The sequence below is a fragment of the Cupressus sempervirens genome, chromosome 9 (genome assembly GCF_028749045.1).
Source record: "Cupressus sempervirens isolate cs-2001-9-10 chromosome 9, ASM2874904v1, whole genome shotgun sequence".
NCBI lineage: Eukaryota > Viridiplantae > Streptophyta > Pinopsida > Cupressales > Cupressaceae > Cupressus > Cupressus sempervirens.
The window spans coordinates 675045168-675069609 of record NC_143126.1 but is presented as its reverse complement, the minus strand read 5'-3'; the positions used below and the strand labels follow the sequence as shown (position 1 = coordinate 675069609).

The window sequence follows — 24442 nt, the reverse complement described above, 5'->3', positions numbered from 1 at the left end:
AGTCAAATTCCAAATAAGTGTGTGGATTCTGGATCTTCATACAAAATGCTTGTAATCCAAAGAAATCTTTTGTTTTTCATTTTCTTCGAAAAGATTGCGCCATGCATAAAAGGTATTTTTGAAGAAGTTCATGAAGGAATCAATAGGATGAGGTCCTTTATTGTCCACATACATCAATTTGTTATTATGACCCCTAAACATAAAATGGGCAATCTCTGTAAATTTCCCAAATCTCATGGTCTTCTAATACTCACTCTTAAAATATTCTTTGTCTATTTTGGTAAGGACTAGAGTGCTTAATCCGAAACATTGTTCAACATGGGATTTGGTAATTATCAGCAAAGGCATGCCATCTAGTTTTCTTATAGTTCGGGTGGAGAGCTCATAATGCTTGGCTAACACATTTATTAGTTCAACATCTACAATGACATTAGGAGCAACTACCTTCCCTAGGTCAAGCCTCCATGGATTATTTTTGGGTTACTTTTCAGTACTATTAGCAAAGAAATACCAAAACAAACAATGACCATGCACAGGTAGTCTATCATCACCACTTTCTTTGAATTCATCATGGAAAATTGACATTTGGCCACCAAAGGAAGACCCAAGAAAAACTTCTAACAACAATTTTTGAATTAACTTCTCTACCTATTCCTCGTTTTGTTCTTTACTACTAACATCCTTTTCACAGGCATTTTGAAGAAATTATAGTTGATCAGGAGAGAACCTTAAAACTTACTGATTTGAATGTTGAATGTCTGCCGAAGTGAATTCCAACGTTGCTGTCTTCTTCTTCACTCCACCTTTTAGTTTATGTGAAATAACTCGTCAGTAATGATTTGTCAGCCTCAAAAACATTCCTTATTTAATGCTCACAACTTTTCGCGCATTGTTGAATTCATGCCTTGCTCCATATGTTACATCATCGAGTACTCGACCTCTTGCTATGAGTGAAGCAATTAATATTTCGATCTTAGGCTATCATTTGTTATTAATTTTGCCTTTATGGACTCATCTTTTATATGCATTTTTGAAACTATGAAAATTTGGAACTTCTAGTTCATGTGTTGCATGTATCTTTGAAATTGTGAAATTGAGTTTCTTCTTTCATTATTCTGAAATCACAAAATCGGAAAGTGTGTTTTGACTGGGTATTGATTTTGTGAAATTGGACCTTGTTATCTTCTTCTCGATTTGCTGAAATTAGTGAAAATTTGGTTTTTAAGGAAAAAATTTAACAAATTTTAACACGATCCATCACAATTTCATGCACATTCCCAAGGTGCGGAGGTAAAGGTTAAATAAATGTCTTTGAAATGCATTTTTCTTGTATATAGTTAAAAAGGGAAATGATATCGACTTTTACATCCTACAACAAAGAATTCACACATCAAAATAGATTTTTTTAAAGAGGAAAATGATGCACACCATCTTCCTAGTCATCACATGTTAGTTAATAATCACCAAAAAATATGCTGTCTAAAGATGAGGAAATTGGGGGCTTTGTGTAGCTTAGTAAGTCAAAGAACCATGAAAGGAGGCTTTATATATATAGTCACCAACTTTTTATTGCCCCTAATCTTCATCTCTTGTGAGCTAAATAGAAAAAGGTAGTCTACCTCCATGAGGAATGCAAAGTTAGGTGTAATTTTAGACATGTCTAAAGATGAGGAATTTGAGGACGCTAATTTAGAAACATGAGAAGAGGCATTGTTTCCAATGGTTCAATTTTTAGTTCCGTGTTCACCTGAATCCTTGTCTTTGCTTAAAACACCAAGTGGTATTATATTGCCATGAAGGAAGCAAAGGGAAATATGGTCGCACATATTTCTATCTTTTGGTGAAAGATTGCAACAAGTTTGTGAAAAGGTAAAATTAACTATTACCTATAGAATAATCTAAGAGTTAGAACATAAGAAAATAAAATCAATAAAAGGTGTACATAGTTGACAAATCTCTCCATGGTTTAAAATAGGATCCCAAAGCCTTGTACATAAAGAGTGACGAGTATCTTCTCCAACAAGGATTCACTAGGAACTCCTATGATTTGAATTTGTGTTGGAAATTTGTTCAACACTCCACTCAAGATTCGTGACAAGGGTTTAATCACCTCATGTGTACTATAAGTTGAGTGGTTGTATCAGGCATTGATAGATCGGTCTTTTGGTGCAACGGCAACCCCACTCTAACAAGTGGTATCAGAGCTTAGTCATAGGTTCGAATCTTTAGACCCTCAGGGTAATGTTGAGGGGCAAATTGTTGGAAATTTGTTCAGCGCTCCCCTTAGGATTCATGACAAGGCTTTAACCGCCTCTTGTGTACTATACGTTGAGTGGTTGTATCGAGCGTTGATAGATCGGTCTTTTGGTGCAACGACAACCCCACTCTAACAATTTGTACCTCATATAGCAAGAGGGAACATTGTGATTTTGATATCATATTTGATGGTCTAGCTATCACTCAGAGTTCTTAATGATTACAACAAATATGTTTTGAAATGATAGCTTGACATGAAAGGTCTCAAAATCGTGCATTGTTATCTACATAAAGTGTAGAAAAACAATAATTAGATTTTGGTACCATAGATGAAATATGCCAAGATATTTCTTGAGAAGTTCAAGTTGGAAAACTGCAAGCCCATATTGACATCCATGAAGATGGGATTACACCTTTTTAGATATGACATAGTCCTTTGAGTGAATATTATTATTAGTTACTAGTTGATTGGGAGTCTTATTTATGTGACCTACTATATTTTAAATGTTATTTGGTATGTTTTGAGGTTTATCCAAGAACCTAAAGTTTCACAATTGAAAGTAGCAAAATGAATTTTAATGTTCATCCAAGGCATAATTGAGTATAGCTTGGAATAAAAGTAGAATGACCATTTTTTTTGCAAGAATTTACTAATGGAAACTTTGCAGGATCTTTTGATCACTTGAAGTCAACTTCAAGTTTTTTCCCTCTTGGAATGTGGTATGATATCACAGGGGCAAGCCATTATCGCCTTCTCTTCCATAGAAGAAAAATATTGTGCAGCAAGTGGAGGTGTTGGGCAAGCAATATGATTTCATTGCATCTTGATAGGAATGGTTGTGCTTAAGACACATCCTACAATTATGTCTTCGAACAACCTAGGAGTATTAAGTTCCGCGTTTTCTTAGAACCGATGTCTTTTTACTTATTTAACCATTCAAATTCCTTGTTCAAACTTTCTTGTGGGGTTTTGGCTTTTGTTAGGATTCTTATTCTCCTTCGTTGCCTCATGCTTGGATTGTGAGTTGAGTGTTTATATATAAATTTGATGTTTAAAACACAAGTACTGCATTATCTTAATTTGTTGGTAGCATTATTTAGACTGAGATCGCATTCCTTTGTTTGATGTGAGAAGTTGTATTTTTTAGTCGAGGAGTGATCAATATGTATTGGGACAATTTCTTTTTTGTTGCTATAACAACTCCAATTGCAGCTTTAATTCCGAAATATATTGACTAGATCCAACATCCATTAGAGCATGCTCAATACTAGGCAAGCTTTGGCCATTGCACTGAAAGTGGTTAGAGTAAATGAATGAGAACAATGGTTTGCGCTTGTATGAGTTAAAGACATTTCAAAACAAGAATGTGAACATTTTTATTGCATCCAATTTGTTTCATAGTTCTTAGAGATCTATTGGAATTTTTGTTTCCACTTTTACAACATGAGGGATTAGTGTTTTGGTTTCAGTTTTCACAGAGAGACAATTCATGCTTTTTGCTGGACTACCCACAATAACACGTCATGACGTGGTAAAACCTACCCCATTCATCAATTTCTTCAATGCCATTGATGATGGATCACCCAACAATGTGCCTATCTTGAAGTGAAGATTGAGATCCTGCTAATCAGATAGAGAGATGTCAAGCAAAAAAAGAAACAGGCCAAAACAAAACTAAGAAAACAAACCAACAATTGTTTTTAGTGGTGCTGATTCATTTGAGTCCTACGTGGACTGGTATGCGTATGAGCCGTAGAGTTTATTGTCTTTTTATTTATTTATTTGCATTTACATTATGGACTTGGAGCTCCAAGCAAAGATATTCTAGTATTAACAACACACACTTAAATAGATTGATTTTGCAAAAGCTTTCAACAAAAATCAAAGTTGTCTGAACATAGATGACTAAAATTAAACTAATTAAGACAACTCAAAAAAAGAGCCTAAATGAACATTAATATATTTTTTTTTGTAAGAGCTAGCTAAGAATAACAAACAACTAAGGTGCTGAAAAGATTCTAATACCTTCCCTTAATGGTCATTCTATCAACTACACCAAGTTGTTCCTTAAACTTGAGGAACTTTCGTGGACTGGGACTCGGTGAATATCTGCAGTTTTGATCCTCAGTGGAGACATAGTGCAACATAATCAATCCATCTTTAATAAGCGGACAGATGTAATGACAATGAAGTTCAACAAGCTTTGTCTATTCGTGGAAGATTTGATGTTTGGCTAATGCCAAAATTTCCCGATTATCGCGAAACAATGTGCTAAGTCCTACTTGAGGCATATGCATGTTTTTTAGCAATGTTGAAGCCAAACTGCCTTAGAGGCTGCCTTAATAGTACCCTGATATTAAGATTTGGTAATGGTGAGAGCTACTTTCAGCTACTTCTTGTTGGTTTATGTGACTGCACCTGTGCCTAATCTGGGAACACACCCAAAAGTAGACTTTGTTTTGTCAACAAAAACCTTCCCAATCCGAGTCTGTTAAGCCAATGAGATTCATGCGTCTTCCATAGAGAATGCCACAGCGAGAATTGCCCTTCACATATCTCAGCATACACTTGACTGCAACCCAATGTTTAGCTTTGGGGGATGTCATGAAGCGAGCAATGTAGCTCTCAGCATAGCTGGCACAGCTGATGTTATGTCTAGTGTCAATGAGATAGATGAGGCTGCCCAATAGTTGCCTGAATGTTGATTTATCCACCAACGGTAAATCTGATTTGGCCAAAAGATTTAGCCCTTTTTCCATAGGGGTAGATTGTGGTTTACAATTATGTATTCAAAACTTATCCAACAAAATTTTGACATTGTTTGACTAAGAAATGAAAATGGAGACATCTATCTGCCAAAATTCTACACCAATACAGTAATGGAAAAGTCTCAAATCTGTCTTGTCAAAAGTGGCGAAAATTTCATTGACCTGCTCGACCAAATGTGTTGCACAATCAGTAATGATAAGACCATTAAAATGGATGGCAAGAATAAGAATCTCACCACTAACATGCTTGACATATGGATTAGATTCATAACGACTACATTGAAACTCTTGATCAATCAAATACTTATCAATTGATGTATGATGCTTATGGAGCCTGTTTGAGGCCATAGACAACTTTTGGCAATTTGCAAACCTGGTATTCTTTGCTTGCAACCTGGAGGTTGTATCATTTAAACTTCTTCCTCCAAATCACCGTTGAGGAAAGTACTCTTGACATCCATCTGCTGGATGCGCCATCAAAATTGAGCTAAAAGGGCGAGAACAAGACAAATGGTCCTCATTTTCGTGGTGGGAGCAAATGTCTTCTTATAGTCGATGACCTCCTCCCGTGAAAACCCTTTTGGTACTAAGTGTGCCTTGTACTTATCAAGTGTGCCATCAACCTTATATCTGTCCTTATAAATCCATTTTCCGCTAATGGGCATCCTCCTTGTTGGAAGATTTGGCAGGACCCAAGTGTTGTTTTTCGTGACACTCTGATGTTCAACTGCCATAGCTTGTTCCCCACTTAGGTATGCCTTAAGCTGTTGAATGTGTCCAAGTTCAAAAATACTGTGAATGTTTTCCATAAGAGCAAAGTTGACTGTGGTATGCTGCTTGCTCATATTCCAAAAATGTCTACCTTTTACAAGTTCATCATCATTAAGAACACTAATGGTCTTGATCCACCACTTAGGCTAGAGAGTAGGACCAATATCCGCTGTAGGAGGAATAACTTCACAGGCAAGTGGCAGAATGACACCTGAATCCTTCTCATCAGCTGAACTGAATAAAAGATGAACATCCAAATCTGTACCCTGTGGAGGATGTTCCTCAGGGCTCAAAACTGGAGGAGATTGAAAATTTAGTTTGATTGAGGTAGTATAATCTGTGTAATTAGTGCATAATGTCTATTATTACGTTACAATAATATTGGTTATCAAACCATGTATTAATCGTTTTTATATTAAGTGATTGTTGGGTTCAATTAGTTATAAGCATTAGTTGGTTGATGGTTTTGTTCCACCATGCAATCTTCTAGTTATTAAAATAGATTTAGTATCATCATGAAAATTTGTATGATCTAGTTGGATCAACTATGATCCATGCTTGACCATTTCTTGATAATGATATATTTTACTCCTGTATCTGGTATGTATTGTCATGTCTATTCGTAATTCATATATTTAATCAGGTAGAGCATAGCATTTGGCATAATTTCCCTAAAAAATTGCGGTCAGATTTGAGGTATTCATGCCCTTAGTTCCTGATAAAGGCAAGAACCAAACATGACATGCCAAGCCCATCAGATCAGGCAGTCTTTAAAGATCATCAAGCTGATAAAACTATGAGGACTATGAGAAACACTTGAGGAAAATACAACTAGGTGATTCCTGATTCAGTGCCCTTTCCAAGAATGTAGTCAATTTTAAAAGTCAAGATTATGTTCTCTAGATGAGGGAAATTGGAAAATGATGACATGTTCCTTCACATAATTTTATTGAGAGCGGCTGTATGGGATTTTAAAGGTTGTCAATCAAAGGAGAAGCCAGCCCACAATGTATAAAATAAAATTTGAAGGAAAAACAAGTGCATGTCCAAATCAAAATTCATGAGGAAGTGAATTCCAGACACAGGGTTTCCATTAAAATAAAACCATTTCAAGCCTTACTAGTGATAGGAAAATTACTCAAATTTATAAGAAATGGTTTAGAGGATCTTGTTAGGCATTGTAAGAGTTTTGAAACAATCTAAGCAACAAATGGGCAAGATGATATTGCAATTTGGCCATGATCTATTCCTGCCACTGTGCGAGGTGTGGTGTTGATTGGTATACACAAATTACCAATCTTGTATAAATGCACTAGTGAGATTGAAGACGACCTTCAAAGAATATTTTATTCAAAGAATATTTTAAATTGGTTGGTGATGATAGTGAATTAGTAGCAGAAGTTTACAATATAAAACAAGGTAAGAACGAAATCTCATGAATTTATAATCAGTGTAATATGCCCTCCTGGCTCACTCAAAATCTATGCTGAAGAATTTGTTTTTTGAAAGTTCGAATTAAAAGTAATGCATAGAAATTTAAAATAATTACAAAGAAATTACAATGCTCACACCCTTATTATTTTCTATATGAAGTTGTAAAATTCCCATAGAATTGTAGGGGCCCACCCATGCTAGCTAAATGCCAAACAAATGTTGCATAATATATTTTCAAAATGCAAGCACCTGATCTGTGACACCAATTAACTCTGCTCTTTCCCAGCCATTTATAATAGACCAGCGAATGTGACGCTGCCCAACACAATGGAATTCAAACCACCTGAAGAATAATGTTGATCCAAAGATGATTAATGCTGTCTGATAGGAATCACAACTTTCCCCAATTCACATGCCGATATTCTTGAAGGACCTGATCTGCATTAATAAACTCTAATGCTGCCTCAGCTAATTGTAACGATTTTGCTTCAAACCCCAACATTCAAGCACAAATAACTTCCAGAATTCCTCCTTAATTGATACCTTTAAATTCCAGCAGCAAATTCAAGCATAATTCATTGGAATGACAAAACCAATTCTGAGTGCAAAGTCAGAAAATAATTTACAATTCTTTCAGCATCAGATTTCTTAAAACCCATCAGACCAATTTCTCCACAAAATGCAAGCAAAAGATATCCAAGAATGATTTCATTTGCAGCAAGCCATTGTTTTTATAATAATAAAACAGATCTTCCTTATCATTCTAACTGTTAGCTTTATAAAAACTCTTTTCACTTAAATACACTTTTCTTTATACTTAGACACATATTTGAATGGCATAATTTATTAACTCCATGTGGCTCCAAAAGTGACCTTTTCATCAATATCGTGATATCCTGACACAAAAGATCATTGTTTCCTGTGCCCAAGATTTAAAACTTTTCAATCAAATTCCAACTAGCTATGAAACTAAGGTGACCAATATACAATACCAGCAAAGATGACAACCTTAATTCATTTAATTAAATAATAATCATAATTTACGTATCTTGCGAAAATGATTGAAAAAGCATCAAAATCGAAATCTGAAAGCATGTGAGTGATCCTAAACAAGAAAGACAATGAATGAACTTGGCTAGGTGACTTGCTAAAAATAGCCGCTCCCTCCAAGATTTTTGGAGCCCAAGCCATAAGCCAACAATAAAACCTAAGAGCATCATTGAACTCCTCTAACTCATCTGAGCTCATCAGAACCATCTTTTTATAGCAAGTACCACCGAACAGAGTCATAATCCTCAACAAGGTCCGCTAATCACTAGTATTAGCCTAAAATGATCCTGTAATAGGTTAATTCCATCCACTATCATGGTCATGCTTAAAAGGGGACATTACAATCGTAGACCTGAAGAATTGTTAGTAAAATTAGAAATAGAACCGATTGATAGGCTAAAAAAGTGATGGGTTATTGATGGTTTACTTTCTTCATTAAGAGGAAAGATGAAGGTAATACTGCCCTTATCTAATTATGAAGCTAGCAAAGGAGTGGTAGATAGAGAAAGGGAAGCTAAAATATCTTTGCACTATGAAAGGATAACTGCGGAAGATGGGAAGTTCAAATGACAACAATGATGATGAATTAGAATAATGAAAGAATTTAAGGCAAAGGAGAGACAGACAAAAGAAGTAATGAAATATGGTGGAATTCAAAGGTGAGAGGTAAACAAATTGCAATAGTCCTAGAAATATGTTTGGTGAGATTTGCTAGGTTATTGTTCATTTAGTAAAGGAGTGTCCATATGATTTGAAGAGTAGGAGTACACAAGTACTCACTATCCAATGAAAGGAGTCCACTCCATGGAAGCCTCAAAATGCATCCTTGGGTGGTTATTTAAATCAACGAGGGCAAAATCAAATATAGTATCTTGTCGAAGGACATTTGATTAGACAATGTAGTGAATGGGCACACTTTGTGATAGACTAATAGAAAAAGCAATAGAAAGTGAAATTGTTGTGCAAATGGTGTGGACTTGAGACCATGATGACACTGAATGTCCAAAGAAAATGGTTAGCATCAACCTACTTAAGGTTGAAAGGAAAAATGAAGTGCAAGCCATGATTCATAAATAGGGCTATCTACTTGGACCCACGTATTAAGAAAGAAAGGCTTTGCAAAGCTAGGGTCAAAGTAGAGAATGCTATAGACAAAAAATTCCAACACTCAAATGTAAATTCAAGTACGGTTATACATTCGTTACAAATTACAATCCAAGAAAAATATCACAAGGTAAGTACATCAAACTATTAGAGTTAAAGTAGTGGAGTAATTAGAAAGTATTCTTGACTTCTCTAATGTATCTGGGGAGAATTATATGGTGCGTGCTATGGCTTAATGGGTGTATAGTAATAAAGGATATCCAATAATTGAATCTTTGTTGTTTAGTGATTGAGTGACTAACCCAATGTTGTTCAGGATCAATGTGACAAAGAAACAATCAATGGTAAATGTGGAGATCGCCAAAAGGAATCCTACTCATACAATTGTTGATGATGGGTTTGGCATGAATGTACTTCAAAAAGATACTTAGAGAAGTGTCAACAAGTTGACTATGAGGCTCCAAACTTTTGAATTGTTCGGTGCACGGCAACAAGGTATTACAATACTCAAAAGTTTTAGCTGGACAAAAGGTGATTATTGGATCCCATGCATTTTTGTTGAATTTTGTGGTAATTAGGTTAAGATAAAAGTTTGCAATTTTGGAAGGGTTGATTGGTAATAACCAAAGCTGATAATAATTGGGAAAAAATACAATCTCAATAGAAAACAAGGTGGTTAGAAGCATAGAGGAAAAATTGTGTTCGATGTGTAATTTGTAATGTCCCCATTTTTAGCAGGTTCTTGCAATTGGCTAGGTCAGTTCACCATCGCGACCCTCGTGAGTTGACAATAGAATTTGAGGGTCTTAGTTGTGTGGTTATAGGCTTTCCAGTAGCCAATGGTTTGTTTTGGCTTTCTAGCAGCCTATGGTTTGTTTTGGCTCCATTTGAGGGACTTACTATTTATAGTAAGTCAATTTGTTGGTTTCGATGAGCTTAGTTGAGTCAGAGGTGTTGGAGGATGCTCTCAGTTCTTATTTTAGGCTTCTAGTTTGGGCTCCAAGAATCTTGGAGGGAGCAGCTATTTATAGTAAGTCACCCCATCAGGTTCATCATCTTTCATCATCAGGATCATTTGGGTGTTGTCAGATTTCGATTCTGATGCTTCTTCAGTTGTTTTCGCAAGACAGGTGAATTATTATTATTATTCATATAAATATGTTGAGGTTGCTATTTTTGATAGTGTTGTTGGTTGGTCACCTCAGTATCATAGCTCGTTGGAACCGGGACGAAAAGTTTTAAATCATGGGAACACGAAACAATGGCCTTACATGTTAGAAATTGAAGTTATGGTGGAAAAGGTCATTTTCGGAGCCAAAAGCAATTAATAAATTAGTTTATAATAGCACTTTATTATGTTTTAATGTTGTGTGTGGAAAGCTTCTTAAGTGAAGTTCATTTGGGAAACTTTGTGCCATTTGGAGATTATAAATATGAGCCCATTTGATGAGTAAAACATCCAATTATTTGATTATCTTATTTTGCTCTTGTTGTCTTTGTGACATTTCTGAGTCTGAAGTTTGTGCCCTTGCTGAAGTATAAGGGTTTGGGATCTACAGCTGAAGTATTGTAGATTTAATTTTGAGAATCCACAGCTGAGGTATTGTGGACTTTTGAGTTTTATTATTGTCTCCTCTTTCTATATTAACTGTGGCTGAGGAGCATTTATACAATTGAATATTATAGTTTCTCTATTGCTGGACGAGGGTTTAGTTTGCAGATTGGAGTTTGTTTTGGGCAGCATTTTTAAGGGTAGACTATGAACGCCAGATTGAATTCGACCAGACGGCTTTCAATTTGACTTTGCAATTACATTCTACGGCAAAGACTAGGTTCTTAATTTGTAAAATTCAGTTAATATTATATTGTTTGAAAGTAAACAGGCTGGCTTCAAATTCTGATTTATAATCAGCCAACAATTAAATTCCCTTTTCATTATATTGCTATATGGTTTGTTGATGAATGAATTCAGAGGCTAGTGTGAATCATTTCAGAATTGTTTATTGGCGTGTGGTAATTATTTATGCAAAACTTATAAGGCCAAAATTAAATAAATTTGTGATCAGTTTCCTATACATTTTGATATTGTAATTGAAAATTTAAGACATCATATATTCAGTGGTAATTGGGCTGCTTGCCAATAACCAGATAGGGTTATTACATAATTCCTACATTTACTAGCCTAAACTTATCATTGATAAGTTGGTGAAAAATCACAGTTTTTTTGCAACTTATCACCGATATATACTGCTTTAAAAAAAAAAAAAAAAAATCACACGTGGCTGTTTATACAGTTTGTAATGCAGAGTGGTGGGAGGAAGTTTTGTTTAATGAGCTCAATCACAATCTTTTGATCTCCTAGTGCTTGCACCCACAATTTGATTATCTAATCACAAGGAATTTTTAAGTTTCTTCAACTCCTATTTAAGTTTCTTTGACTGCTTTCTCCTAACAAACTAAAACAAACACACACTCTAACTTTCATGTCTAGATACCTTGCAAGATTTTCTCCTTGAGTAAGGCTTATGCACATTTTCTTCACTCACCACTTTAGGGAGTGTGGCTTAGGGTTGTATTGTTCACAAAACATGGGTTTGAGACCTTCCCAAACTTCCTCCACTGCCCGTTTGATTCCACAAGCAAAACTGCCCTTTAGGCCTGCCATCATTCTAGTATCCTTGTGAACTTGGTTTTTCAACGATAATTTTGAAAGACCCCAAAGGACCTGCCAAACAAATTAAGGATTCAAATACCTTTTGGAAGATACATTTACCACCAAGGACTTAGATGGCAACTCACTGCTTACACCCCTAAACACCCACTGCGACTAGAGACCTAATAGGCCTAATTAGTTCTGGTTGACAAAGGAAATGTTCCCCAATAGATTCATAGGACCAAACCAATGGTTGGGACAGGTGTTGCTAGGGCTTGGTGGCAATAATGATAAACGGATTCCCTTGATTTTTTTCTTTTGGAATCATGAAATACCCTACCTCTACTTGCATTTCACCCAAGGACCATAAAAATTCTATGGTGGAATTGCAATTTAGGTGCACATTTTCATCAAACCCAAGGGATTGGGGGTTTCTAATCCAGTTTGAACAAAATCACTTAGATCTCCCTCAAAACTTCAATTTGTATCAAACCAATTGCATTAGAGATACAACTCAACCTACCATGCAAGAATTAATCCCATTCTAATCACTCCTTGGCTGTATAGTGCATAACGAGAACACAAATTCCAGAAAAATTAGAGTTTTTATTGATTCAATTCCCACCAGATCTGCATACTTGTGTGGGTCTTTTCAGTAGACATATATAACCTCTGGCTAATGTCCATAACCAATTTTCAAACCTTTTGGATCATAGGAGGAGTTGCACGTTGATTTGCAACTTTTCAAATAGTTGCAACTTTGACATCATTTTTGCAATTTTGTGTTCTTGCTTCTGAAAACTTCCCAAGACCTTGATTGGGGTAATTTTAACCCAATGTCCTAAAGACACATAAAACACCAAAATCAACACATTTTGATCCTTTTGACTGAGTATGACCACAAGGTTTATAAACACTCCTTGTGTCAACTAGCCTTACAATTGGATCTTTTATTTCAATGTAATGGTCCAATTGACCCAAAAAACTGAAGTGACTAATTTAACATCTTTTAGACCCTCAAGACATGTCAAGAGGTATTCAATGACAGGTGCTCTTGTAGCAGTTTGGTGTCAAGTGAAAAGCTCATTGTGCATTTTCTCATCTATATTTTTCTGTCCAAGCCAAAAAGAAACCTAAGGTTTTGAAAGGTGATTTGTAAGGATTTTGATGATTTGGAGTGGACTTAAAGAAGACTTTGAAGCAAAGTTAAATTCTTACGTAAGTTTTCAGATTTATTTTTCTATTTTTTAAAACTCGTTGTATCTTCTCTTTGTTGCATCTAGGTTTACAGAAACTCTTTAATAGTATTTCCTAAAAACTCTAAATTTTATAGAAACTCTTTAATAGTATTTCCTAAAAACTCACAATTTTTGAGTGTAATGGACCTTTCATTGTTTCCTCAGTAATCTCATCTTTTCCTTAAAAAATCAAACCCTAGCATTTGTTTCTTATTTTTATTTCGAGTTTCAACTATCTCTAAAATTATTTAAACTAATTTAGTTTGTTTGCTAAATTTTTAATAAAAATATAATATATTAATTTTTTGTTCCAATTTTTATGTATAGGTTGAAATTTGATTGGTATGGCAAATAAAGATTCTTCCAACACTGGGTCAGGTTCAAAGTCTACTAGTGCCTTTATAGTTGCATGCCCATCTGGATATGTACGCACATGCCCTAAAGGGGCTAGAGATAAGGTTTGGAAGTATGCCTTTGAAAGATTCAAAATCAATTCCATAATTTGTTTACAGTGTGAAAAACTAATTAATGGAGGCATAGACTGCTTGAAATACAACCTTATAGGCATCGCAGAGAACGATATGAGGGTTTGTGAGTGAACCATGAAAGTAGTGTAACTTGGGTGCGTGCACCCGGGTCAAAACCCCGGTGCACTTGGTGCGGGTGCGTCACGCACCTGAGTACCCCTGCCGGGAGTTTTTCCGTCACCGCACCCCCGCTGCACTAGTCAAGCACCCGGGGGGGACGCGGTGCTTGGGTGCTTGGGTGCGTGGGTGCTCGCAGGGTGCTTCCTGGGTGCTTGCAGGGTGCTTCCCGGGTGCTCGCGAGGTGCTTCTTGGGTGCTTCTCGGGTGCTTGCGGGGTGCTTCATGGGTACTCACTTTGATATGGCTATGATACATTATTATTATTTCACTGTTTCATGGTATTCGGCTCATTGTCACCATGAGCATCTTTATGATATATGATATTCATAGAATCATATTTGAACAATGAATTTTGAATCTTGCTTCTTGAACTAAGTTTATTTGTTAAATGGTCATTAGTAATGGTTATGAAGTTTCAAGTTTGAACTTATGGTTTGTGAATCACATTTCAATTTTCTCTATTCATTGTATTCAACTATATTTGGTATGTTAATGTTATATAATATATTGAAGTATCATTTCATAATTAGCATTTTTAGTCATATATATTATATATATACTATGCAACCCCCTCCCCCCACTCCCCCTCCTCCTCCGCCCCCCACCCCCCCTCCGCTCCCCCACTGCTACACCCCCGTCGTCCCCAAATTGAGGCTATTTTTTTCTCGCACTCGAAACTCGTCCCGACGTCCCCTCGCACCGCCGCACCCCCGCGCTGGGGTAACACTACATGAAAGGAATAAAAAGAGAAATAAATTCCTTGCTTGCTGCCCAAGAAGACAAAAAGTTGTAAAGGGCAAACCTAGCCACTAAGGAAATTATTGTTGAGTTTCAAGGTGTTCCAAAAACCTTGAAGAAGAAAAAGCAACACTTGAGGGCATTGTGGGCTTTCTTTGTGGCCCACATGCCTGTTAATCCAACATCCCCTTGGCCACAACTTTTGCTCCTAGTAGAGAACCACCATCAGTGCCACAATCATCTCCTACAGATAGATTTGTTATGTCCAGAAACACATTTGTGACACAACCATCATTGGAGGGAACTTGGTGGAATTGGGAAGTCCATCGATAAGTTGGTATTTCTTATTTCAATTTCTAGTACTTCAAGAACATCCCTTTCAATGTTGCAAAAAAAATGTATATTAGCTAAATTTGTTTACTGCAATGACTATGGTGGGTAAGGACTATGTGGTGCCTTGTTGTGCAATCTTGAGTGGGAGGTTAGTTCACTTATTTAGTTTTTAAATATTTTAAATTAGATTTGAATCTTGATAGCTTATGTTGAGTTTGGAGTTTTAGAGTGTAGCCTAAAATTATGTTCTTTATATATTTATGGTAATTACTTGTTTTTTATGTTAATGTAAGTTATTCTTTTAATCAAGATTTTGTACTTAAAGTTGATACTAATTTTAATTCATACTTGTAGCTTGCTTATAGTTCTGTTCGTAAGGCAAAAAAAGTGGTAAACTATGAAATAGTAGAAAATATAATGGAAACAATGTGGCACATTCTTCCACATGATGAACGAATGGTGAAAATTGCACCATTATTAATAGTTTGGTTTCTTGCAAGGAGGTTTGTGGTGTTTTTGAAATTTTTGGATGCCTTCAACAAGGTGAATGTTGCTGAGACTTGGGCTCTAACGTTGGAACAATTTGTCATTGAGGAGGGAGTTGATAATGTGGTGCAAATCACAACCAATAGTGCAACCAAATATGTGGTAGTGGGTAGGATCCTCGAAGACAAATATAGTATATGTTTTTGAACTTGTGTAGTGCATGTCGTTGACTTTCTTTTGGAGGATATTAGGAAAACTAGATTGAATGAGATTGATTGTAGAGGATGCAAAAAAGATTACAAATCATAACCAATGTTAGAGCAATTTGTCATTGAGGAGGGAGTTGATAATATGGTGCAAATCATAACTAACAATGCAACCAAATATGTGGTAGTGGGTAGGATCCTCATAAACAAATATAGTACATGTTTTTGGACTTGTGTAGTGCATGTCGTTGACCTTGTTTTGGAGGATATTAGGAAAACTAGATTGAATGAGATTGATTGTAGAGGATGCAAAAAAGATTACAAAGTATATCTAAAATCACCTTTGGGTTTTTGCTTCATTAGGGAACACACCCAAGTGAAGGAGTTGGTAAGAGTGGGAGTCACAAGGTTTGCCAAACAATAATGATATTTTTAAAAAAAGATGATGCTCTAATTTGACATATCTAAGCCAAGTAATATACAGATAGAATAGGGTGAGGGTTGAAATTTACCAAAACTTCAATAACCAAGTAGGGAAGATCTCTCACTTCCGAAATGATGAACAACAAAGAACTCCAACAGGAAATCACAATACAAAGAAGATAATCCAAATCACATACCTACAACAACTATTCCGACGAACATATATACCCCGTTGGAGGAAAACCCCAGAGGGAAAAAACATTGTGCCGACACATGACACGATAAACACCTAAACATACGACTAGATAAAGATGGACCTGAGATATGCTAAATCAAGTGTTTTTAAACACATGAATGTAATAATTTGTTTATTTTATGGTGGGGACATTACAAACAATGACTGGTGGAGGTTTGGGGGTTCAAGGGCAATGCCCTTACCAAAGGTTTATGGGTGGAAACCCTAGTTGAGATGAGGTGTAGTGTCGATTGTGAGGGTTTAGGGGCAAATGTCCTTTTCACAATATCATTTTTCCTGGCAACATCAAGTCTTTAGTAATATTAAATTTGAGGAGTCATTTGAAGCTCAGAAGTTGGGTGCTTATTCTTGTGAGGGCTTAGGGTTTAGGTGGAGGCCGCATACCACCAAGGTTAAGGTTTGTGACATGTAAATTGGAAGCTATCTTTTTAATTTGTACTTTTTCCTATTAGTGGGGATGCTTGGAAGTGTCAAGGATTGTTGGGAGACTCCTTGGAGTCTTATGGACATCTAGAGGATGTCTTAGAGTCTCCATGTCATTCCTAAACTTGGGGACTTTTTGGAAGATGCATCTCAATAGAACATTTCTATTATTAGTATTTGGAATCTTGGACGAGTTTAATGTTCAATTGTTGTTAGTTACATCTCTTAATTTCTAATTTAGTACATAACTTGTTTGCAGCCATTGAGCCTTTTATAATATTATATTGTGCTATTAAGTGATGTTTGTTGCATATTTTATTGATGGTATCAAATAAGGTTGTGTAGAGGCACACAATGCATTATAAATTGTAAGGCACAACTTGGAAAGGACATTTTAAAACCAAATGTTGAAGTTCCTAGAAAAAGACAATTCACAAGTATTTATGGGTCATGATTTATAGGAACAATAAAAAGGGCACAAACTAGTCGAGAATAGTTTTGCATCATTTGTAGGTCATTGTCACCATAGTTTGGCAAATTGGACTTGGAATTGACTTGACAACCCAAAATTTTGACTTAGACTTGGGACTTTATAATGTCCACACTATTAGGGTTAGCACAAACCTACAAAATAAATGTTAGAATCAAAATAATAACATTCAAACTATACTATTTTACCCTCTAATTTAACGCCAACCTTAAAGACGTCTGAAGATTGAATTTCCTAACCTTTAGTTATTCCACTGTCTTCTTTGGAGTGCACCCTTTAAGGTCCAGATATGCATATGTTAACATCATCAGAATATTCTGGCACATCAATCTCAGGTATGTCGGTTAGATGGAGATTATATCAATCTCATACCAACATTATAGAGATGATGACAATCTCAAGCATGTTTGTCAAATGGGGATTATTAGTCCCACATATCGACATTATAGAGATCTTTTAATTGGAGACAGGTTGGTCAAATGGAGATCATTAATCTCACATACTGACATTGTAGAGTTCATGTGATCATGTCAATTAGATAGAGATTTTTAATATCTCATACTGACGCTCTTAACGTTTGGGTCCATCCCTTTTATAGAACAATATATAGATCTCATAAAATTCCAATTGTTCTTCTAATAAACTTTATTTATAAATGATCTATTTTCTAAAATATAAATGAACATTTACAAAATGATCCTTACCGATGACACCTATCGCTATCCTTGTTTGGATTGGTTCCCAAAAGTCTTAAACTCTTGTATATATAAGGTTGTAATCTTTTGTGGCCTTGCTTGTTCACCAATTGTAATCCATTTTCTTGGTCTCGGTTATAGTGTATGACAAGTGTACTTCCCTTCCACCTTTTATTGGGTGTACATTCCCACTTGTCAACGACTTTATCGATATTATCTTCTCCAAATTAGGGGCGACTTGTCCAATTTATGTGTTGGGTGTTTATTCCTCCACATGAGAAGTTAAATTTTCATTTTGCGTGCTGGTTAGCATTGGATACACTTTGTTTAATATGAATATCTTTGATGCCTTCGCATTTTATCAAAGCCCATTTTATATAGGAGTAATCTTCTGCCATTGCAACCCTTACAAGGGTCTCCATATTTGTCCCATGCTGATCTATATCAGTCAAATATTTATTTAAGTGATTATTTTTATTGTTTTAATAATTTTCTATTATTGTTATACATCAATAGTTAATTGATATAGTTCTTTTATCTTAGTTTATAAGTGATTATTAATTGTAGTGTCAATATCATTTAGCTCGAGTCATAATACTTCATATTAACTAACTAGTTGATATCAATATAGTTTACCTTATCATAAAATTAATAAATTGATTAAATCCATAGCTATACATTTTTATTATCTTAATTGAGGTTCCTTGCAGACTCGATAAGAAAAACCTCATAATAACACAAAAGAAAGAAACAAACGCATTTAATGGACATAAAAGTCTAATTTGACTACCAATTTTCCATAATATAAACATTACACATCACATGATCCTCAAACTCTCAAAATTTGAAATTTCAGTTATTATGTTTGTTATGTTTAGGCACTAGAGGAGTCTGGTTGAGTTGGGTATTCCAAGACTCAGACACAGTGCAAGAGTCTGGTTGAGTTGGGTATTTGGCAAGTCTTTCAAAGTACTGGCATAGTTATTGAACTATGGTTGTTACATTAAAGGTATAAATTGTTGAAAAATCAATTGGAAGTGTCCACAATTTTTTTCGTTTGCAGTTTTTGTATTTTTAAGAGCCCAAAAATGCATGGAAATATTATGGAACAAAGTTGTGCCAGTTGAATGCAATGTCAAATCAGGTTTCAAAACTTGATTCTTGTTGCAAGCTTGCAAACATCTGAACAAGGTTGTTGGTTTTTCAGTTGCTAAAATTCCCATAGAACTGCTTTGCAATTGTTGCTAGCCAAGAATAAAATCATGAAATCTTGCACATTGCTAGGGTTGGTGAGCAATAGCATAAGCATAAGCTTTTTGTAGGAGTCTGCATTTAAAAGTTTTAGTTCTTTAGGAAATTTATAAAAGGGTCATTGAATAGAATGGTTAATTTTTGGGTTATATTCTATTTTTTTTTAGGATAGAATTTCAAACAGTAAATGTTCTGGCATCCACTTACACACTTGGGTAAGAAAAAATAAAATTAAATAAAATTAATGAAGGATTATTTTTAGTAGTAGTAAATGGAATTGAGAAACTACCTATAGATGCAAATAAATCATTGGTTGGCAGATGAGAGATGTAAATTGAAAGCCATTGTTTTTCTTGCTCTCTTCTTATAATCTGAATAAGTTGTGGAGCAAAGTTAGTTAATGCATAATGTTCAAGCTTCAGTTTTTCAGATATAAGATGGTTGACTTGTTTGTAATGTCTAGCAACATAAGCAATCCAGGATCTCTTGGTCGACAACTAGAAGGCAATGCTCTAGTTGACAACCAGGAGGCCATTACGATTTGTTTGAATAATTTGTCTTCCAAACTCAATAATACCATTCTTATTTTTTGTTTGCTACCTTCTCAAACTTTTGAAGATGTGATTTGAGCTCTCTTAGATGAAGAAAATAGACAATTGCAAGAGATACAAAAGATGATTCTCAACTGAGATCTCATATACACAATAAATAATTGTACAAGATTAGATAAATACAAAAGGGAGATTGAATGTTATTACTACTAGAAAATAGGTCACATGGCATGGAATTATAGAACTCATCCCAATGCTCTTCTTAAGGGAAAGATTTGAGAAAAAGTAGATGAAATTAATATAGCTATCATTAAATAATCTTTAGATATTAGTAGTGGTTAAAAATTCTGGAATGACGAATATGTATTTTAGAAATCTCACAATTTGAAGATAGGAAGAGATCTAGTGTAGATGAATCCTGACATGTATGGTTGTCTAGCTAGTTCTAAAGTTTGTGGATTATGGGAGCTATACTCTTGTGAGAGTTTAAGACAACTTGATGAAGCATTGTGGATGTAGTTCAACATGGATGGTTGTCCAATGATTCAAGAGATTGGCAATTTGGGAGTTTGAAGAGGTGCAATTCAAGAACTCAAGAGTTCAGTCCACAAACTACAACACTATGCGATATGAAGCAGTTTGATGGTGTTCAAATTGGTCCAAGAACTGTTTGCATGTCTGAATATACATGGTTTTGTTTGGTTTGAGGTTTCTAGCTTTTAGCTGTCGTGTAAATATGATTTTGCTTTTAGTTTGGTAAGCTTTAAGAGAGGTTGTTGGAATATAAGGGCAATCATTGTAACAGAGTTACCACAGTGACTTTGTGGTGTGGTAGTGCTGCTCTTGTTAGTGCTTAGATTATTGAACACGTGTAATGTTTGTCAATTGTTGGCCACATCTCCAAATTCTATATCAAGAGATGAACCCTTTTGTAGTACTTCAATATTTTATAATACTATATTAAATTTTTTGTTATGTGTATTGCTTATTTCTAATACGTACCTCCTTATCCAAACCCCAAATAGCAACTTAGATTTGGTTAGATTGAGGGAAAATTATGTTAGCAAATAAGATGGCTACAAGTATAAAATTGCTGAATGTAAATAGTGTATAACCTGTATGAAATGGTTTGTACATTATGAAAAGTCACATCCCTTAGCATGAAAGACGTGAAATACATACTAATATGAGGCATCTGGTTAGAGTACATATTTTTTATTGTATTATTAGTAAGTATGGTATTTAATCCCATCCCATTAGGCATATTATATTCTAGAGCAACTCACAAAAAATGCAAATGCTTCACAATTGTAGGATGTTCGTTTTGTCAAATGACTAAGCTAATGTTATTTAATTTTTTTCGCTGACTTTGATAACCTGTATGACTTTTGAAAAATGAATGTACAACTGTCCATGCCATTAGTTTCACTAATGAAAAAGCTTTTTGTATCATAAATATATAAATTTGTGGTCTTATATCTCACCTTAAACGAAAAAGCTTTAAGAAAAATGTCCCAGATCATATTCACATAGAAAAGACGTTTGATGTTCTATAATGAACATTTTATGAGACTAATATTTTAATAGATTTGGTTGATAACGAGGCAGATGTTTTTGGATGAATCATTTCTTGCATGTACATCTACATGTATACACGGTTTACAGTCATTGCAGATTCCCTATGGGTCTTGCTGAGGGCAATATTGATATCTGGTGTTGTGTTTGTATTGCATGGTTGAATGTCATACTAGTGCATATTCCTGTTTTTAGGGTGACACATCAATTTGAGCTCAATTCAACTTATGTATTTTCAGGTTGCACAGTGTCAATCAGAGCAGGCAGGTAGTATATGCCAGCAAATGCTGAACAATAAGAATATGGAACAGTTGCTTTCCCAGCAGAATTTTTCTGATAACAATATGTTTAGTGATATGTCTTCAAATCTTGTTCATGAAAATCAATTGAGAGGAGATCAAGTACAAGTGGCCCCTGGTGTTCCAATGCATACCGTATCTCCCTTTGCAGAGAATGTAGCACAGATTGATGAAGACCATAAAAAGGCTGCGGCTGCTGTTGCAGCAAAACTTGCAGCTTCAACCTCATCTGCACAAATGCTTTCCTATGTGTTATCATCTCTTGCATCAGAAGCTGCTTCTATGAGCGGTGGTTTGAGAACAAGTGCTGCTCCAGTTGGACTTTCAACAGATTATCCTCCAGAGAAAAGGCCAAAAACTGAACAGCAACATTCTAATTCAGAAGACGGCTTGCCTTACATGGTTCATTCTTCCCCTGCTCTGCCTCATAGTAATTCAATGGGATTACAGGTTACCCCTCCATCACAGCAGGTGTCTCCATTGCAGCATCAAGCATCTCCCTTACAGCATCAAGCTTCTCCTTCCAACTTACAGCATCAGTCAATGAATATTCAGCTCCAGACATCTCCTTCAAATGTACATCATCAGGTATCATCTCCTTTGCCAAATCAAGATTCTTCTTCAATGTCCCATCAAGTGTCTCCTCTTCAACCTCAACATCAGCCTCAGCCTCCACCTCCACCACCAATGCAGTACATGGAAGGTGTTGGTAGTATGATGGGAATGGCTTATGGATACGGAGGGGGTGGCATACGACGACCACCGCCATTACCTGGGTATCCAATGCTTGGATTGCCTCCTCCAGGAACACCACATTACTCGATACCTCCTAATCCTTACCAATCATTTCAACCAGCTGATATTAATTTCTACAATCAGCCACCCTTGCCAACTGCTCCACCAATTTCTCGGCAATAAATGCTGCAAATCAATAGACATCTTGAAACTGCAGCAATGTAACTAGATAATGTAACTTGATGCAAATATCTTCCTGCCTGTGTGGATTCAATGCATTCACAATTGTTGTATTTGCAGTCTCACTTAAGTGGGCTGTCTGACCTTAGGATGGTAGTACTCATTCCTAAGAAATAGTCAAGAACTTTGTACATGCTCAGGATTCAGGAGTTTTTAATTCTGAATTTAGTTTAAATGAATATATCCTCAAAGGTTTTTTAAGATAACAATAATATGCGTCATGTATCTGCAGATTGCAGACCATATTGTTAATAGAAGCGTAGAATATGGTATTTTATTATTCATGTATTTAAGAAAACAGTTGGAAGGAAGACATTTTAAAAGCTGTAACTAATTCATAGCTACTGTATTATTCAATTGTTCACTGTTCGTTAATATGCATACATTCTTTCTGCAAATTGGATTTACATAATTGAAAGGAAAAAATGTTTAAAAAAAGCAACAATGTTATAGCTTTTGTTTAATGTCTTTCAAAAGCAATGCTGTTACAACTTAACATGATTCAAGGATTTAAGTTCATTTTCATTTGGTTGACAAATATGTACAGCTTTTTGAAGCGAATAAGCATGAATATTGGCACACATTTTAATTTATTGTACCTTTGTGAGAATAGCAACTAGGGTCTAAATTTTCTCATTGCATATATCCATAGTTGCAAGGAGATAAGCACCTGTACTGGGATGGGGGACAGGGATAGGTTCTAGTAGGGGCAGGGTTCTGCTATGCCATTTGTCGGAAAATGGGAGAATACAAGGAGTGGCGAGAAGTAAAGAAGTTTAAATATATAAATTAAAAGAAAAACTAAGATGCTAATACTTAAAGATGGGGGAGAGGGGGTGTGTGTCAAATTGAGTGATGAGAAATAAAAGAAGTATATAATTTTAAAAATAATCTAAAATGCTAATATATAATGATACAAAAAAGAAAGTGTTGTTTTTTATTTTTTTCCTATTTTCTATAAATATAATATACAATAAATATGTTGAATTAAATAAAAATAAATATTATTAATTATTAATGTGTATATTAATATTTCTGATCTTTTCTATTTATAAGGTCAAATAAATATATGATCCAATTGATACAATTGCCTAGTTCATTGTCAACAACTAAGAAATTAAGAAGCCAAGCAAAGAGTAAATCCTATCTTAGATGTCACTTCAGAATTTTGGATTTGCTTCTTTGCAAAATTAATCACTACAAATCTTACCTTAGATGTTACTTAAGGGTTTTGAATTTTTCTCTCTACAAAAAGAAAATATGGGGTTGAATCCATTGACTTCACCATGTTAAACTATTCTATTTTCTTAATACGAATTATTTGATTTGAATTTATATTGTAAATATTTTGTTACTATAAGAAACAACTTCTGTTTTTTTTATTGCCTTGATCACACATTGTGATTCATCATCAAGATGAAGTGTGCAAGGGATTTGAGAATTAAATGATATTATTGATTTAATATACATATTTAATCTTAAAAATAATTGAAATCTAAACTTAGAGATTTTACTTCTATAATTTATCCTAGGTTAAAAATAAACAAAACTGAAACGCAATAAAAAACAAATTTATCATATTTTTATAAAAAAATATTATATACTTAAAACTATGAACGGTCTGTAGCCTAATATACCAATTACCTGGACACTAAACTTTATTGGAAGTAACATTTCACTGTTACTACTGGCGCATGGGCATCTTTACTTATTGCTGGTTAGTCAAATTATCATTTGCCTTGTTCAATCTTTATTGTTCATTATTTCTCACTCTCCAGTTTGGTACAATCGTCATAATTTTCCCTTGAATTTGATGTCTT

General features: G+C 35.0%; 1 protein-coding gene across 16 annotated transcripts in view; it reads left to right on the top strand.

The window, feature by feature from the left end:
- LOC149540536 (uncharacterized) overlaps window positions 1-22979 on the top strand; it is a 205459-nt gene extending 182480 nt beyond the window's left edge. For all 16 annotated transcript variants that reach the window (XM_089801624.1, XM_089801618.1, XM_089801623.1 and 13 more), the window contains one exon: window positions 21588-22979. In XM_089801624.1, coding sequence (XP_089657750.1) covers window positions 21588-22565 — 978 coding nt within the window. In that variant the 3' untranslated portion in view covers window positions 22566-22979. The remainder of the gene's footprint in view (window positions 1-21587) is intronic.
- The last annotated feature ends 1463 nt before the right edge of the window (window positions 22980-24442 follow it).